We start from the raw sequence: 18,917 nt of genomic DNA, 5'->3' as shown, positions 1-18,917 counted from the left end.
TCTTCTCTAGGTGAGTCGACAAGGGAACCTGAAGACTGCCCAGCAGCAAATCACCATCGTCGACTCCATTGCGATACCCCGCCCATGCTCGCAATAACCCTCAGTAACTCCGCCTCCGGAGAGACTGGTTTGGAATATGTGGCAAGAAAGCAATTTGCGCCACTCAGGTCGTCGACCATTGTTTCCCTCCTTTTCATCCTTCGCTCAGGCTGACAGGTAAAGGGCGGGGTGAGGGCTTTTTGTGGGACCCGTCAAGAGTTGGTGTTCACGCGGTGTTGACCTCTGGATAGGCGCTGATGGATGGGTGGTAATTTGACTTGTGTTAAACGTCCAATTAACGCCTTTGTGGTGTTGAGACGTAACAATGTGTAATTTACCTTTCTCGGGTGAACGTTTTTTCACCGGCTTACAAAGGTTAAACGATATCGCTCAGCGCAGGACGCGCCTGAATATATCGGAAGTTTCTCCAGTGTTATCGATGGTTCCATCTCTTGTCTGTTGTCACCAAACATTGTGTAATATCTGATTGTATATGCTGCGCGAATCGCGCGGTACTTTCTGCAAGACACGTGGGCACCATCAATTATTCTGGAACCTTCGATGACTCATGCATAAAAACCGACACGCTTTCCCCGCAGATGAGATTTCGACGATCGCCGATTGTGTTCGCCGCTATCGTTGTGGTTTAAGTATAACTTGCTTTTGCGGGTTCGCCCACTGAAAAGTTAGTTTCGTCATTCACAGTTTTGCGACTGTTATCGTCACTACAACGTCAGAGTATATGTATATCCTCTGTGCAACAAAAAGGACGTCCTTCATAAAACCTTAACACATAATGTAAGCTTACAGGCATCTTTAAAGAACACCAATCTATTAATGACATGAAGAAATATTTTTAACGGACTGATTTACTTAATTTTTTTATTTAGTCACTGAGTATGTGCCACATGGTGTGTGCCCATTCTTCGCCGATCTTCCAGAATCGGCATGTCTCACTATGATTCGTACGTAACACCTGTGGGAATGCAAGCGCCTTCCAATTATCTCAAGAGCAGTCTCGTGTGTTTATCACGTGATGCGTAGGAAGTACGGAGAAGGCACATTCACAGCTCCCGCTGCTTTTCGTGCCTTGCCGCAGCTACCGCATCCAGGACACCCAGTTCCCTCCGTGCCCCCCCCCCCCCCCTTTTTTTTTTTTTTATCTGCGGCGGCTCCCTCACCACACAGCAGCTCGGTGGGAAACGTGCTTCTTCCGCGGCCTTGCTGTCTTTTGCCTGAAGAGTGGGCGACCGGCCGTATCTCAACTCAACCGCGAAGAACGCCACCCACCGTCCCCCTCCAGCGCCCCAGCTTTTGTGTGCGCGGGTCCACGCTGTGTGATCTGAACGATCATCAGCCTGTGGATGTATCATAAGCAAGCTGAACTATCATCAGCCGGTTTATGCCCCAGCCGTGCGGGACGCTCAGTCGCTGTGGTTTCTGTGTTTTCACCTGTTATTGTTACCTGTGATTGTTCAACTGAGGTGACCAATAAACACAGTCAGTCAAAAACTCGTCCTGCCCCTTTGGACTGAACTCGCCGTGGTCACGACTCACCACATAACGTGGGTTACGGGTCACAGCTCTGACTGCTATAGGATTGCTGCGAAAGTGATAGCGAGTGACTGCCGCTCTGCTAGCGTGGTCTGATACAGATAAGGGTCAGTTCCGCACGTACGAAATTAAATAATACCTCAAGGAACATGAACATATAATGCCTGCTCAGGGATCTCTCTAAAGCTGAACACCCTGCTAACAGACTGGTGTGTTATCTTTGACGAATTCTTTGATTTGCTTCATCTTTTTTGATTTCGCCATTCGGCATGTACCCATTTTTCGGTCAATCCTCCAGAAAGAGTTTATCTCCCTGTGATCCCCCAAGGTTGCTTGATTCGTGTCGTATTTTTCTGTGCACACATCTTTCTTCACAATTCTTCTCTCAGCAAGCATCATACATCGCCTTAGTCATTGTGACTTCACTGCGTATACATCTCATAGTTTGCATTTCGGCTTAGCTTGTGGGCGATATAGCACATAAACGTAAAAATTGCACGACAATAAAAGAATATTTTTTTTTCATGCCTTCTACGCCACGCCGTAGAAGCACGCAGCTATTAACTATTTTAGTAAGGAGGAGGGAACAACTTCGTAGTTACAGCGGCCAGAAATGCGCATTTCAGTGAAGTTAGATGCTATTGATTGCGTAGAGGTGCTGCGTCCTCGCTTTACTACCGAAGTATGCGGCTCACATTTCTGCCTAGCTAATAGTTTATAGACAAAAAAAAAAATCGGAAATCAAAATGTTCGTTTATGCTTCTTTCTTTATTATGCCAGCTCCTTACGGCGCGGTGCAATTTTTTTTCACTGCTCCGATCTTGCAATATAGGCGTCCGTAGACATTTCTTTCATTGTCCGAAACTGTCCCTCGGAATGGGCGCTGGTTCAGTGCAATAAAAACAAACCATCCCAGAACATAACAGCTTGCTTGCAAATGCTTCGAAGTAGAAAGGACAACTGTCAAGGAAACATACAACGGGAGATGCATGCGTCAATCATGGCAGCTTTTATTTGTACACAATAAATACACGAGTAGCGGGATGCTACAAGCGTGGACATTTTCGTCGATTCCGCCACCGGTGTGTTCGCGCCTGAAACAACAAAAAAAATACATTTTGTTCCCCCCACACAATCTCACAGGTTCAATCTGACTGTACGGATCAGGAAGTGAAATAGTTGAACCTGCAGATTCCACTCTTGTGCTCATGTTGACACTGCTATGTAGAGAGTTTTTCGTTTTTTTTTCATGATTATACTTAATACGTGTGCACCTCCTGCTGCAACAGATAGCTTTAATAATCCACTTTCAATATTATTAGTCCAGAATTTTCTCCCAGACATTACATTTATCAAAACGCCGTTCTCATACGCTACGAAAGCATAAATTAGTCGCGAGAACTCGACAAAATACCGTTTTAAATCGAGCTGTCAGACTTCCCTGCTAACTGGCCTTTTGATAGCCTTCGGTTCCTTAGCTTGCTTTGTGAGTGTACGTGCATATTTTCCCTTCTCTTTTTCTTATGCTTTCATATTCCTTCTCTCTCTTTTACTGTAGGACAGCAAATTATATATTTTATTCTAGGCTGTCTCCAATATTTTCCTTTTTTTACTGCATTCTCTCCCCACGCATAATATTGTATTCTGAATTAGTAAATTTGTGACTCGGGGCTTTTCGGAGCGTGTGAACGATGAAATGAACTCTAGGGCGAAAAAAAGTACAAATGAGCCAAGAATCGACCGGCACTCACCTGAGGTACAACCAAGGTAGCTGTCGTAGTTTACGCCAGGATTTAGTGGTATCCGTAGCCTCCCTTGAGGAGAGCACCGTGGCCGTAACCGAGACCGCCATATCCACCATGGCCGTAGCCGCCATAGCCGGCGACGGCAAGACCGCCGTAGCCAGCACCGTATCCTCCGTATCCTCCGTATCCGCCGGCGGAGACGAGGGCGTGGCTGACCGACACGACGGGCTGGACGGTGTGGGAGACGGTGGCAACGGGCTGCTTGACGTAGGTCACGACGGGCTTGGTGACGTAGCCGACGCTAACGACGGGCTTTTTCACGTAGGAGACGGTCTTGACGGGAACGGCGACAGCGTGGTGGCCGTGGCCGTGGCCGTAGCCGTAGCCGTGGCCGTATCCGCCATAGCCGTATCCGGCAAAGCCAGCGCTGGCGGCGGCGATGAGGGCGGCGAAAACGATCTGCGCGCGCCAAAACGAAAGCCATCGTGAGTGTATACCTGAATTCTGGGGAATTTCCGTTTAACACGAACGGGCAGTTGTGCACATCACGTCTTTCTATTGGTAGTAATCTTTAGGCATGCCTAATGCCGCTGATGCTGGTTGAATTAGCGTAAATCAATAGGATAAGATTTGCGAGTTTAACACCACAAACAAGAATCGCCATGTTTTATTATTACTTTATACTCGTGAGAAGGCACACCTGTACCTCTCATACAGCTGTCGGGGTCCTACTTGAACGCGTGGTCTATCTACTCCAAAAACGTTTAACATGACATCAGTATTATGCGATCACGAGACGTCACAAACGGATGAATTTCACGAAAGAGGCAACCCGTATTTACCTCCACCATGCGTCTTTCGCTATTGACCACAATCTGTGTGCTTCCATCAACGCGTCTTGCTGAGCAGATATCCTACCAAGGTTCTACCGTACACTCAGCACAGTTCTTTGGACGCAAGAGTCGATTCGCAGATTGAGGCCGCCACCGTTGAAGAATGATTTACTTCGCACGCGGCTCCTCTATGTTTATTCTCGTGGTTATTCGCTCACTCTGTCCTGAGTGGTCGTTATAGTGTTAGAAAACTAGCCTTTAAAAATGCGCATTCGGGAGTGTAACGGTGTCTTGCTAATGTTTAACACCGAGCCTCTTAAGGCTGTCCACTACACAGCGAAAGGAAAACTAAAAGCAACCGCGCACGCGACAGCCACGACAAGTCTGCCAACCCCCGCGCATCTTAGCTCTCCGGTCACGTCCCTTACGATGCAAATCTCGCATGGTGTGGACTCTTAAATGTAGGAAGCGGGGCTGTAAAGCGCCTACTCGCTTCAGATACGATCTGAGTCAGCACCTATTTGGCTCCCTTCTCCTTTTCCGTTACACGAGTCGATGTGCGATCAATGCGTTACGATATGAGTGGGCGATAGTGGTTCGTCGTCTCAGTATAGTGAGCACGCTTTTCGTTCAGCGGCACCGCAAACATTAGCGCTCGCTTTTGTCTGCAAGAAAGGAGCTGCGATGTTTGTAGTGCTTGCTAAGCTGGTAACGATTGTTTCTGGTTAGTGAACCACGCGGGCAAGAGAAGGATAGCTACAAAAGAGCTACAGGTTGTTTGTTGGCTAGAAGCGCCCTGTTTAGTGATGACCATGTTTGCGGTGAAGATAGATAGGCAAGGTGTAAATCCGTTCGGAAGCAACGCGGCAGAGCCACCAACTACTGATGGAATATTTGGTGACTCCACACACTGTCAACGACCTGTGAAGCTTAGAACGAACAAAGGGGTGGTAAACGTTACACAATAGCGATTTCCCAAAGAACCTCCCAGTATGTAAACATACACGCTCCATGGTAAGCACAGAATCACCAGTGGCCCATGCAGACATGAATGAGATGAGGGCAATGGGCAAAGAAGTGAGCATCGTGGTTTAAACATCACGTCTGTGGCCATTAGTATTCACGAGAAAAGCGTGACAATGTCCAGATGCCAGCCATCAAGGCAAGGGACCTGTTTAAGAGCAGCGTCACGCTTGTGTCCGCCTTGGTGACCGGCTCACAGTGCGATGCGTGGATGCCGTTGGAGAAACGGTTAGAAACAAGGCGATGCACTGCGCGCATGCCTCCGCCGACACCTCAGGAGAAACGAATGCAACTTACGAGGGTGTTCATGGTGCTGGTATTCCTCAGAAGGTTCTGGCGAAACTCTGATGGCTACCTTTGCGGCGGGGGCAACTTATATACCCAGGCGACACCAAGGGCAAAATTGTGCCGGCCAACAGAGCTCGCGGAAAGGGGTGAAAAAATAAAGCAAGAAAAGGTCCAGCCCGAGGGGAACGGGTGTCCACGCCTCTGCTCACACTCTCTTCATTTGCCCTCCGACGACAGAACCTCCCCCTCTCCCAACCCTTTCACCGGAAGTCAGATGTATGCAAGAGATAAGAAGCAGAAAATATTCCACAGCCTCACATTCCACACCGCGCGAAACGCCCGCTGTCCACTGTGAGATTAAAGAAAAAAATAGACAGAATAAGTGACCGCCAAAATTCTCGCGCATGTGTGGCCGCAGTTTCCTTTTCGACGCGACCGCCTCCAGGTGCGGTCGCACCGGCGCTGATTTGAATGAATGAATTAATTCTGCGGTTTTACCTACCAAAGCCAGTATTTCATTATTAGACACGCCGTAGGGGAGGACTCCGGATTAATTTTGACCACCAGGGGTGACTTAACGTGCCCTCAATGCACTGGACCACGGGCAGTTTTGCATTTCACCCCTATCGAAGTGCGGCCGCCACGGTCGGGGTTCGATTCCGCGACCTCATGGTTAGAAGCGCAACACCATAGCCGCGAAGTCACCGCGGCGGGTCAGCGCTGAGTTAGATGTGCAGGACGGAACTTTAGAGAGGACTAGTTGCGCTCATTGACAGTATTCATCGTGTGGCCAGCAGAGATGTCAAGTACGAAAGCTGGTTTTCATTTTGGCAGCTACGCAATGCCGAAAGAATGCACTTTCACGGCAGCGCCGTTCCAAACCACTGGAGGAGTCGCAGTCGCAGTCCATGATTTAAAGCCCCGACAGGTGGGGGAGGACTACTTTTTTGTATTTTCCAGCAACGACACCAAACTGCCTATGGTGCCATTAAGCTTGCTCTACCTGTCCACACGGAACGAATGGCGTATACTGCGGAATATTTTAATGAATGTGCCCTTGTATAGCAATTTTTTTCTGTGAAGTCTATAAAACGTCTATGGACAGCCTGTGCCTTACGGCCTTACGCTTTTTGTTTTAACTAATGCCTTTCTACTTTCCGCAGACCACTGTTAGGAAGTTTCTAGACAACTAAAGGTAAATAGAAGTATAATTCCCAATGATTTTCGTATTTATAGACAGTATATATACCTTATAGGACCAACAGGCACCTCTATGAAGCACATCGGTATATGAGAAGTCTTTGAAGAATGCACATACTGTTTGTTAGAATGTGATCAATTACACCAAACATATTATTTAACGGCCCGAATAGGTTACTGACTGATTTATTGACTGACTCATTCTCTAAGAGAGATATGCTGCAGATTAATTTAGGTCACATGAACGTTTTCGCCTGTCGCCCATGTCGTAGGTCCGCAAAATCAACAGAACACGGAGTCGCAAAATCTAACTTCAATTTAGGGTCACTGAAACTCGATCATCAAAATTAGCCTCCGCCGAACTCACCCGTAATCATTATTCGAAATTTGACTCGCGCTGGCTTATTCGAACTCAGATTCACCAGAAATCAGACCTAGCCAGGCTCACTTGGAACAATTTACGTACATCATACCTTCCAGAACCCTCTCGGACACGGCCTGACCAATATAAGACTCCGGCAGACTCACCAGGGCCTCCGAATCACAGACTCACATAATAACTACTGTTGGGTTGACAATGCGCCAACTTACCCAGTAGCATCTTTTAATGCGAAGTGTCTCTTACCTACCACCCAGTATATATATATTTATTTATTTATTTATTCCTCAAATGCCCCTGGAGAGGGGTTTTACATGAGGGGTGGGCTGCTTCAAAGAAAAATGTGTTCGATGGCAGTCCTGAACGCAGTCGCACTGGAGTGGTCCGCCGCTTCTTCAGGCAGATCATTCCAGTCTCTCGCTGTACCTGGAAAAAACGAATGAAGATGGGATGATGTGCGTGCATGTGGGGGTACACTGACTTTGAATGATTGGTCCGGGATGAATGGCGGTGAGCTGGCGATATGACGCTGTTACTAATCGGGGCATGATAAAACTTGTGATATAGGATGAGCCTGGACACTTGACGTCTCTCTTCTAGTCTAGGAAGATTCGCATTAGATTTTAGCGCTGTGACACTGGTATATGAAGAATAGTCATGGAAGATAAATTGGGCTGCGCGGTTTTGGAAAGATTCAATCATGTTAGAAAGATTAGTATGATGAGGGTCCCAAATTGAGCATGCGTATTCAAGTTTGGGCCTTACCACAGATTTGTAGGCAATAGTTTTTACCGGAGGAGCGGCAAATTTCAGATGTCGCCGGAGAAAGCCTAAGATGCGGTTAGCCTCGTTAGTTATTTTAGCGTTGTGAGAGGACCAGGAAAGATCGTGCGTTAAGATAAGCCCTAAGTATTTATAACAGGTCACAGATGATATTATTGAATTACCTAAGAGATATGAGGGTGCTGCATAAGAATGCCGACGATTGAAAGAGATTAATGAGGTTTTATTTACATTTAATGACATTATAACCATGTCTTACACAATTTTTCAACTGTTTGTAAGTCACGCTGCAGGACAGGATATCTGAGCTATTGTTAATGGGTCGGTAAATAACACAGTCGTCCGCAAATAGGCGTATGTTAGAAGATTTGTCATTAGGAATATATATATTTGCACCGACATCGGGGTAGCCTCCGCGCCCCACCTAGATCCGCACCGCAGCCGGGTGTATTGTAAGCAGGTGTTTCGCCGTGATGTCGTACGTTTCCTCCTCTCGTATGTACCAGATAACGCGTGGCATGCACTAACTGAAGCTTTAATACGAAACATTCCTGCCTCTTACTACACACTTCGGAGTCGGTAGGAACATGTTCGCCTCATTTGGGGGTTTTCCTTTATGGAAACATGCCAGAAGGGGGAAGGGGTTTTGAACCAGGGTCGCCCAGCGCAGCAGCTCAAATGCTCTACCCATTTTCTACAGACACGCTTGGCACGAGAGAAGAGCCTTACCACACTCTTTACAACGGGCAAGCTAGCTCTGTTCGAGGCAAATGGCGCCTGCATCGCCCCCTTTTCGAGGGCACATCAGATTCTCCCATCTTTCCCTCCTGATAATTAGTGCTTTTAGACGCGGTGAAATTGCACCGCCTTTTGGAACGCCCTATAGAATTACGTTTTGTTGCCGTAGTACAATAAATGAATCGTCTTGCCATCGTCGTCATGGCGTCACCTTGACGTTGTCACAGGCACACACGCCGTTCCTACCCCCCTCCCCCCTTGCGGTGGCATGTTGTGCCATCTAGCAACAATTTGTGAAGCCTTGAACGATCCTAGATAGTTTGTCCCTCTCCCATAGTGTATGGGATATGTATTAATGTTCTCAACCTATGAAAATGGGAGCGCGTACGTACATGTGCTTAAAAACGTTCCCGCAGGAAAACCTTGAGCTCGAGTAAATGCCAAGTTGTGTAGAACATGCGTATATTGTGCCTAGCGATTCAAACGCGAGACTGGGACCGCCTGGAGGTCGGCGCTTTTTACATTGCCGGTGTGTGCTTGGCCATCGATGGGCAGCGGGGGGGGGGGGGGGCAAATGCTATCACAATGCGTCACAAAGGCTCTCGTTTTCATCGTATACATCTACCGCGCAACGGGTAAAAAAAAAAAAAAAAAAAACGTTGGCAGCCATTCACTCCAAGTATCGCCTTTGAATCGCTGAGCACTCTGCTGAAATCACTATGCCAGAAAAATAATCCAACATAGTTTACATACAACCTCATGCTTTTACAAATCAAATTTTACAGAAGTGCTTTACTCACATGCCCTCACTTAGGTTTAATAATTGCGAAGAAACCCGCTCGTTAATACGGTCAGATTCACTTGGGATCTAATGATGTGCATAAAGTCAAACTCTCTTATACGGTATAATTTCATGCATTCTAAAATAAACGAAACTACAGATCATGGAGACTCGCTTGTGTTCACTTAGACTAAACACAAGCTCCGTTTCACAGGGACTCACGGTGACTCAGACAATTACACATACTTCAGTTCACTTCGACTCGCTCGCTTCCACTACCCCTCCGGCTCAGTTCGACTCATTCAGGCTCAGATTCGCGGATGGCGCTGATCGTAAGTGTGTCAACTCATGAGTGAGTTCGCCGACTATGGTCCGAATCTCTGAGCACAGGTACACTGGGTGTCCGGAAATCCTATCCAGCGACCTCACGCTCACCACCAGAACGCCACAGCCAGTTTGTCACAGTGGACGGTGTGCATGTGTTTGTTCCAAAACATCGGCAAATAGGCGGAAAATTTGTACTTTCTCTGTCTGTCCAACCACGAAACCATGATGGCTGTTTTAAGGCGAAGCTTCCTTTGCCTACTTTACCGGGATTTTCATTGCGGGCTGGCAAATGGGGGCTGTTTGGTCGGTCACTACCTCGGCATCTTCTTTTTCTGGTTTGTATGAATCACAGAGTTGTTCTGTAGAGCACATGTGGGCCTTCTTCAAAAACCTAGTTCACCGATGCATAACTGACTTTGTGCCAAGAAAACGGAAAATAGTGCGCAGCAGCAATCCATGGATGACAAAGGACATTGCGCGTCTGGGGCGTAAGCTGAAAAAAGCAAGACGTCAGCATACAAAACGTCTTTCACAGACCACAGCCGATAAGATTTCCGCACTGCGCCAGTCGTTACGGGACTCTATCAGTAAGGCTAAACACTATTTCCATACCGTGCGTATGAAAAACTTCCTTCTCTTATCCCCAAGTAAGTTCTGGCGATATCTCGCGCCGCGCAAGAAATCGGTTCTTGGCCTCTCTACAGATAGCGCGACTACGCACGACAAATTAGAAATTGCACAAGCGCTCAACCAGTACTTCAGTTCGGTATTCACACATGACGACGGTTTCGCACCACAGTCCTATTCCATGGTTGATTTACCTCCAATCACTGACATTTGTGTAACTGAGGAAGGCGTGTTAGCTCTTCTGCTCAACATAGACACCAAGAAGTCGCCAGGTATCGATGAAATACCCAACACCTTTCTAGTCCGTTATGCTGAGTGGTGTGCAAGGTACTTAACCTTAGTTTTTAAGAAGTCGCTAAAACGCTCAGAGTTGCCATCAGATTGGAAATTCGCAAAAATTACTCCGATTCCTAAAGAACAAAACCCGTCAACACCTTCTTCCTACAGGCCGATTTCTCTTCTGTGTACTTCCGTAAAGCTGCTAGAACACATCATCTGTAAACACATAACCAATTTTCTCGAGGAGAATCACGTTATCGATAACCGACAGCATGGGTTCCGTCGCGGTCTTTCCACTATTACTCAACTGATTGCAACTGTCCACGACCTGGCAGCAGCATTAGATAGGCGAAGTCAAGTCGATATCATTTTTCTTGATTTCGAGAAGGCGTTTGACCGCGTATCACATCATAAATTATTGTTAAAATTAAAACCCATATTAAAACACGATTGCCTTCTCTCGTGGATTGAAGCCTATCTTTCGCACAGGCGTCAAAGTGTAGTTGTCGATGGTGTCCTTTCTGATGCGGTCCCAGTGGATTCCGGTATTCCGCAGGGCTCTGTCCTAGGTCCCCTTTTCTTTCTAGTGTTCATTAACGACATTGCTGAAAACATGCATGTTAAACTGCGACTGTTCGCTGATGATTGTATAACTTATCAAGAAATTTCTAGTCCTGACGATCAACTTCTTTTAAGCGATTCCCTATCTACAATTGAAAACTGGTGCTCGACGTGGCAAATGACTGTGAATTTGAAAAAGACCGTAGCAATGACTGTCACACGTAAAAAGAATCCCTTAAGCTTTACATATCGCATAGCCAACAAACCTCTTTTAGTCGTAAATACCTTTAAATACTTAGGAATTCACATAACCTCTGATCTTCGATGGAATGCACATATCTCGTATATCGAAAAAAAAGCCCTAAGACAACTGCATTACTTGAGAACACTAGCTCAATCTACTCAAGAAATAAAGCTTTTAGCCTATAAAACCTATGTACGACCGCTATTAGAATATGCTGCGGCAGTATGGGATCCCTGGACTGAGAGTAACAAAGTGAAACTAGAAAATGTCCAACGCAAGGCAGTCAGGTTTATATTTAATTGTTACAGCTGGAATATCAGCCCAACAGCCCTGATGAACACTGCAGGACTCGAACAATTGGACCTCCGACGTCACCGCGAACGACTAAAACTATTTTACTTATATTATCATAATAAAATAAAACTAGAGGAAGGCATTCTAGTTGAGCCCCTTACCCACCGCCCTACGCGTTCCTATCATTCCAAAAAAGTCGGCGCAATCTCGTGCAAAACAAATGTTTTCAAATACTCATTTTTTCCCCACACCATTGTTCAATGGAATGATCTGCCTGGAAACGTGGTCAGTTCTGAAACGGTGAACTTGTTTTTACAAGCCCTGAATGAACAATAGGGCACACATGCAATTTGTTTTGAGTCGAGTGTTTTGTTTTTTTTGATTCAACTGTGTTTTGCACTCCAGCCGAGTCTCGTTGTTTGCTTCTTTTGTTGCAATGTACGTTTTCTTTGTTCCTGTTATCTCTGTACCCCACTCCTGCCTAAGGCTTGTAATACAGGCCGGCAGTATTTGCTAAATAATAAAATAAATATATATTTGTGAATATATACATATATAGGTACAAAGATTAGACGTGCACCGAATGAAAGCACCAGCGAACTGGCTTATGTAACCATTGGGCCAAGTATGCGCACCTTTGTTCTGCGCAACAAAAGATAACTTCCTACATAAAACCTGAACACGTAATGTGAGCTCACAGGCATCTCTAAAGAACGCCAACCTGTTATTGAATCAATGAAATACATTTCACAGATTCTTTTATTAGTTTCTATCCTTTGAGTTAGCCAGGCGGCATGTGCCACCGGGTATGTGCCCATTCTTGAACAATCCTCAAGGATAAGTATGTACCATAGTGACGCAAGAGGTACAGAATCCATAAATCATCATCATCATCACCTTGATCATCATCCTGGTTACGCCCACTGCAGGGCAAAGGCCTCTCCCATACTTCTCCAAATACCCCGGTCATGTGCTAATTGGGGCCATGTCGTCCCTGCAAACTTCTTAATCTCATCCGCCCACCTAACTTTCTGCCGCCCCCTGCTACGCTTCCCTTCCCTTGGAATCCAGTCCGTAACCCTTAATGACCATCGATTACCTTCCCTTCTCATTACATGTCCGGCCCATGCCCATTTCTTTTTCTTGATTTCAACTAAGATGTCATTAACTCGCGTTTGCTCCATCTGCTCTCTTCTTATCCCTTAACGTTACACCCGTCATTCTTCTTTCCATAGCTCGTTGTGTCGTCCTCAATTTAAGTAGAACCCTTTTCGTAAGCCTCCAGGTTTCTGCCCCGTATGTGAGTACTGGTAAGACACAGCTGTTATACACTTTTCTCTTGAGGGATAATGGCAACCTGCTGTTCATGATCTGAGAATGCCTGCCAATCCATAAATATTGTTTGATTTATGTCGTATTTTTTTATGTGCATACTCCTGTCATCACCATTATTCCCTCAATAAGCATCATAGATCGCCTTCGTCATCAGGTCGTGCATCAGCCTGATTTGAGTTTGCATTTGGACATAGCTTCAGAGTGGGGTAGTGCATAAAATAAAGATTGCATGATAATATAATGTTTTGACTTTGCATTCCTCGAGATTACACGTTGCATGAGATGGATGGATGGATGGAAAACTTTATTTGGTCCTGCAAGTAGTGATAATTAACCACTAAGTGGGCCGCTCCCACGTCGGGACCGGAAGGCCAAGCCTCACGGCCACATCGTGAGCCTGCTGGACAGCCCAGAATTGTTCATCCAGGTCCGGGCGGCGAAGTGCAGCCTCCCACCTGGACGCATCCTTGATCGCCGAGTCTTCAATTCTTTCGCAAGACGAGAGCATGTGTTCGAGCGTGGCTGAAGCACCACAATCTTGGCAATAAGGCTCTGTATACGTCTCCGGATAAAACATGTTCAGTCTCCGTGGGCAAGGATAAGTACCAGTCTGTAGTAAGCGTACTTGTTCCCTCCCCCTTACTGATACAGTTAATGGCGGCGAGCCTCTACGATGTCCCCCAAAATGAAAGAAAAAAAAAACATGCATATCCAACGCATATGTGCGATGCATACAATTTTGTATTCGTCCATCTCATGCAATGGTCGCGGAGCAAGCGGCTATTGCATGAGATGGACGTATACAAAATTGTATGCATCGCACATATGCGTTGGATATGCATGTTTTTTTTCTTTCATTTTGGGGGACATCGTAGAGGCTCGCCGCCATTAACTGTATCAGTAAGGGGGAGGGAACAACTTCGGCGTAATGTCGCGCATGTTGTCACAGTGGTCAGAAATGCGTACTCAGTGAACTTAAACGCTATTGATTACATAGAACTACTGCGCCCTTGCTTTCCTTCCAATCTATCGAGCTCGTATTTCTGCCTATTCTGATAGCTTACGCATTAAAAAGAAAAAAAGAAAAGCTTTGTGTGCTAACTATAAAAAGCTTTTGTGCCAACATCTTGCTGCTCGTTAGAACATTCTTTTTTATTTTCACTGCTCTGGCTCCCTATAACGTGTTTTTATTCCAATCTCCTGACGTCAAATTTACGTAACCGCTGGCGCAAGCATCGGGCGGTGACCTGCAGCGTTGCCTGAACAGCCCTATCAAACGCTATCCTTGTTTATAGGAGGTCAGTTTTGTTTGCTTTCAAAACGAATAACATTGCCTACATTGAACGGTTTTTCTTATCTAATTAGCTGACAAGAAGCGGGGAGCACGCTCAAGTGGAGAGGGTTTCGATGGGGCCGAGCCAGCACTCTGAAAATAGGTAACCGGATGAAGAGGGAGGTGCCAGCGTCTGCGGTTGGTCCGCTTTCCCTTACTTACAGCTTGTGGTGGCTTGTCTAAAATCGCGGTGGCATACAACGGACAGTCAAGAATGCCGCTAAAACGGATACTCAGCAAAGGACAGTTGGCAGAGAAATGTCGTAAACGTGCCGAAAGTGCTCAAAAACGTCACACGGCCACGCAAAAAGTTTTATTGTAGGCAAATAAGTCCATGCTCTTCGGCAGGTGCGAGTAGCCAGTGCCTGAGTGATCGGCGGCAGCCATCTTCTATTCCTTTCGGAACGGGGCAGTCTCCGGCTATTAAAAAAAAAAGAAATGAAATCCAGTTTTATTCGGCGTATTAGTGCGTCTTTAACGCGTGCACGTCACTTTAACGCAATGAGTTTTCGTGGTTTTGTGGCGTCGAGTGACAGGCAGAAGAAGTGCGTGCAGCCTGAAACCTTTTGACGAATAGCAGATGTTTAATGGCGAAAAGGCGTCGAATCAGAAATAATTATTTTTATTTTGTTCGGTCTAATCATACATAATCAGTGTGTACACGCCATGTCACATTGGGAGCTATCGCAGTTTTCTTGACGTCACATGACAGACAGGCGAAGTTGGGGTGGCCCAAAGAGTTTTTGACCAATTGCGGAAGGATGATTGCAGAATTGGAATAGAAAATTTTTGAACACCTTTATGTTTAGCACCTCTGATCTTGCAATATGGGCAGGCATCCGTGGACATTTCTTTTATTTTTCGAAACTGTCCCTTGGAATGGGCGCTGGTTCATTGAAATAAAAACAAACCATCCCAAAGCATAACAGCCCGCTTGCAAATGCTTAGGAGTAGAAAGGACAACTGTCAAGGAAACATACAACGGAAGATGCATGCGTCAATCATGGCAGCTTTTATTTGTACACAATAAATACACGAGTAGCGAGATGCTACAAGCGTGGACTTTTTCGTCGATTCCGCCACCGATGTGTTCGCACCTGAAACAACAAAAACATACACTTTTGTTCAACCCACACAATCTCACAGGTTCAATCCGAGCGTATTGATCAGGAAGCAATATAGTTAAACCTGCGGCTTCCACTCTTGTGTTCATGCTTGTAAAGCTATGGGCAGATAGCTTTGCGGCTTAGTAATTACATTAGAAGTGTGTGCGCTTGCTGCTGCAACAGAGAGCTTTAACTTCTTGCCCGCGTACGGTATTCAGTAGTAGTCCACAATTTTCGCCCAGGCATTACATTTACCAAAATGTCGTTCTCCTACGCTACGCAAGAATACAGTAGTCTCGAGTACTCAAGGAAGTACTTTCTTAAATTGAGCTAGTGCCGATCTACTGACTTCTTATTTGATGGGTATATTGCTTCACTCTGTTCTGGCTTTGTACTTCCCTGTCAACTGGCCTGTGGGACAACCTTCGTTTCTCTAGCTTGCTTTGTGAGTGTGTGCGTGATTTATACTTCTCTTTTTCTTATCTTTTCATATTCCTTCTCTCTCTTTTACTGTAGGGCAGCAAATTGTATATTTTATTCTAGGCTGTCTCCAATCTTTGCCTTTTTTACTCCATTCTCTCTCCATGCCTAATTTTCAATTCTCTATGTGTAACTTTGTGATTCAAGGCTTTTTGGAGCGTGTGAATGATGGAATGAACTCGACAATGCAAATGGTCCAAGAAACGGCACTTACCGGAGGTACAAGCAAGGTAGCTATCATAGTTTACGCCAGAATTTAGTGGTATCCGTATCCGTAACCTCCCTTGAGGACAGCTCCGTGACCGTAGCCGAGACCGCCATAGCCGCCAAGACCGTAGCCGCCATAGCCGGCGACGGCAAGACCGCCGTAGCCACCACCGTATCCGCCGTAGCCACCACCGTATCCGCCGGTGGAGACGAGGGCGTGGCTGACAGACACGACGGGCTGGACAGTGTGGGAGACGGTGGCAACGGGCTGCTTGACGTAGGTCACAACGGGCTTGGTGACGTAGCCGACGCTGACGACGGGCTTCTTCACGTAGGAAACGGTCTTGACGGGAACAGCGACAGCGTGGTGGCCGTGGCCGTGGCCGTAGCCGAGGCCATATCCGCCATAGCCGTAGCCGGCAAAGCCAGCGCTGGCGGCGGCGATGAGGGCGGCGAAGACGATCTGCGCGCGCCAAAGTGAAATCTGTCATGAGTGCATACCTAATTTCTGGGTGATCTGTGTTTCAAACGAATGGATGGTTGTGCGCGACAAATCTTTTATGAGCATCAATCTTTTGGCATGCCTATTCTTCCGATTGATGCTAATTGGGGTAGTGTAAATCAATAGGAAGAAATTTGCGAGTTTATATAGTAAACGCAAAACGCCATATTTTATTACCACTTTATATTCGTAAGAAGGCGCACCTGTACCTCACTTTTAGCCGTTGGGATCCACCTTAAACGCAAGGCCTATTTATTCCTAGAACGGACTTCATGACATCGGTTTCATACGATCACGAGATATCTCGAATCGACGAACGTCACTAAAGAAGAGGCCCGTATTTATACGAACGATGTGCCTTTGGCTGTTGACCATAATCTGTGTTTTTCTATCAAATCGCCTTGTTGAGTAGATATCCTACCAAAGTTGATCCTCAGCACACGTCTTCGGACACGGAATCGATTCGCAGAGTCAGGCTGTCGCTGTTGAACAGTGATTAACTTCGTGCACGGCTCCTCCATTCCTATTCTCGTAGTTATTTGTTTATTTTGTCCTAAGTGGCTGTTTTAATGTTAAAACCTTATCATTAAGAAATGTCGAATCTTGATTGTGACACTGCATTGCCAATATTTCACATCCAGCCTATTAGCTGTGCAGTAGACAGCGTAATCAAAAGGTAAAGCTGCCGTGTTCGCGACAGCCACGAGAAGTCTGCGAGCCTCCGCGCTTTCTTTTCGGTCACATTCCTCTCGATGCAAATGTCGCATGTGTGGACGCTTAAACACAGGAGGCGGGGCTTTCAAGCGCTTACTCGCTTCATATACGATTGGAGTCAACAAGTTTTTGGCTTTCTCCTTTTGGATAATGGGTGTCAATGTGCGATCACTTGGTTACAAGATGAATGGTTCGTCTTTTGAATCGTTGTTCTTCTGAATGCCGTGCACGCGTTTTGTTGAGCGGCACCGCGAACATTAGTGCTCGCTTGTGTCTGCAAGAAAAAAAACGCCGGTTTTGTAGTGCTTGCTGAGCTGGTAATGATGCTTTCTGCTTTGTTCATGCAACATATACAAGAGAAGGAAAGATGCAAGAAGAGCTGTACCCTCCGTCGTTGCTTAGTGGCTATGGTGTTGGGCTGCTAAGCACGAGGTCGCGGGATGGAATTCCGGCCACGGCGGCCGCATTTCCATGGGGGCGAAATGCGAGAACACCCGTGTACTTAGGTTTAGGTGCACGTTAAAGAACCCTAGGTGACCGAAATTTCCGGAGCCCTCCACTACGGCGCGCCTCATAATCAGAAAGTGGTTTTGGCATGTAAAACCCCATAATTAATTTTAATTAATTAACAAGAGCTGCATGTTTCTCGTTATAGGGCCTAGTTGTTCAGCCCTTCCTGTGTTTGCGGTGAGGATAGACGGCCGAGGTGTGAATGCTTTCGTTAACAACACGGCAGAGCCACCAACTACTGAGGCAATATTTGGTGATTCCGCACACTGCCAGCAACTTGTGAAGCTCAGAACAAGCAGATGGTATCTGTTATAGAACAGGAAATTCACAAGGAACGTCCCAGTAGGTAAAAATACACGCCCCATGGTAAGCACAGAAGCACCGGTGGCACATGCAGAAGTGAATACAATGAGCGTAACTGTCAAAGAAGTGAGCATCACGGTTTAAATGCCACATGTGAGGTGATTAGAAGTAACGAGAGAAGCGTGGCAAAGTCCAGATGCCAGCCATCAAAGCAAGGGAGCTGCTTAAAAGCAGCGTCGCGCCTGTGTCCGCCTTGATGACCGGCTCATGGTGCGATGCGAGCACGCCGTTGGAGGAAAGGTTAGAAACGCAGCAGATGCACTGCCGTGTTGCCTCTACCAACACCTCAGGAGAAACGAATGCAACTCACGAGGGTGTTCATGGTGCTGGTATTCCTCAGGAGGTTCTGGCGAAACTCTGATGCTTGCCGTCTTGGTGGGCTCAACTTATATACCCCTGTGACACCGAGGGCAAAGTCGTGCGGCCTGACCCAGCGTGAACAAAGTGTTGAAAAAAAGCAAGAAAAGGTCCAGCCTCCTGAGGAGAAGGGGTGTCCACGCCTTTGCTCCCTCTCTTTTCATTTGCCCTCCGACGACTGAACACCCCACCACCGGAAGCCAGATGTAAGCGATAAGAAGCAGCAAATATTCCACAGTCTTACGTTCCACCGCGCGTGCAGCCCACGCTGTCCGCTGCGAGTGTAAAGGCAAAAAAAAAAAAAAAGAAGAGAAA

At 46.5% G+C, this 18,917-nt stretch overlaps 2 protein-coding genes across 2 annotated transcripts; both read right to left on the bottom strand.

Annotated features, from left to right (window-relative positions):
* Window positions 1-2,579: 2,579 nt before the first annotated feature.
* LOC126546248 (uncharacterized) lies at window positions 2,580-5,524 on the bottom strand. The gene is made up of 3 exons (XM_050194402.2): window positions 5,492-5,524; window positions 3,345-3,797; window positions 2,580-2,687 (listed from the first exon to the last, which is right to left on the bottom strand). Exons 1-2 carry the CDS (start codon window positions 5,501-5,503, stop codon window positions 3,387-3,389), a joined length of 423 nt encoding a protein of 140 aa, XP_050050359.1. The 5' UTR covers window positions 5,504-5,524; the 3' UTR covers window positions 2,580-2,687; window positions 3,345-3,386.
* A 9,828-nt stretch (window positions 5,525-15,352) lies between these two features.
* LOC126546247 (uncharacterized) lies at window positions 15,353-18,634 on the bottom strand. The gene is made up of 3 exons (XM_050194401.2): window positions 18,556-18,634; window positions 16,164-16,619; window positions 15,353-15,460 (listed from the first exon to the last, which is right to left on the bottom strand). Exons 1-2 carry the CDS (start codon window positions 18,565-18,567, stop codon window positions 16,206-16,208), a joined length of 426 nt encoding a protein of 141 aa, XP_050050358.1. The 5' UTR covers window positions 18,568-18,634; the 3' UTR covers window positions 15,353-15,460; window positions 16,164-16,205.
* Window positions 18,635-18,917: the final 283 nt, after the last annotated feature.

The sequence above is a fragment of the Dermacentor andersoni genome, chromosome 1 (genome assembly GCF_023375885.2).
Source record: "Dermacentor andersoni chromosome 1, qqDerAnde1_hic_scaffold, whole genome shotgun sequence".
In the NCBI taxonomy this organism is placed as follows: domain Eukaryota; kingdom Metazoa; phylum Arthropoda; class Arachnida; order Ixodida; family Ixodidae; genus Dermacentor; species Dermacentor andersoni.
This window is presented reverse-complemented; position numbering and strand designations above follow the sequence as displayed.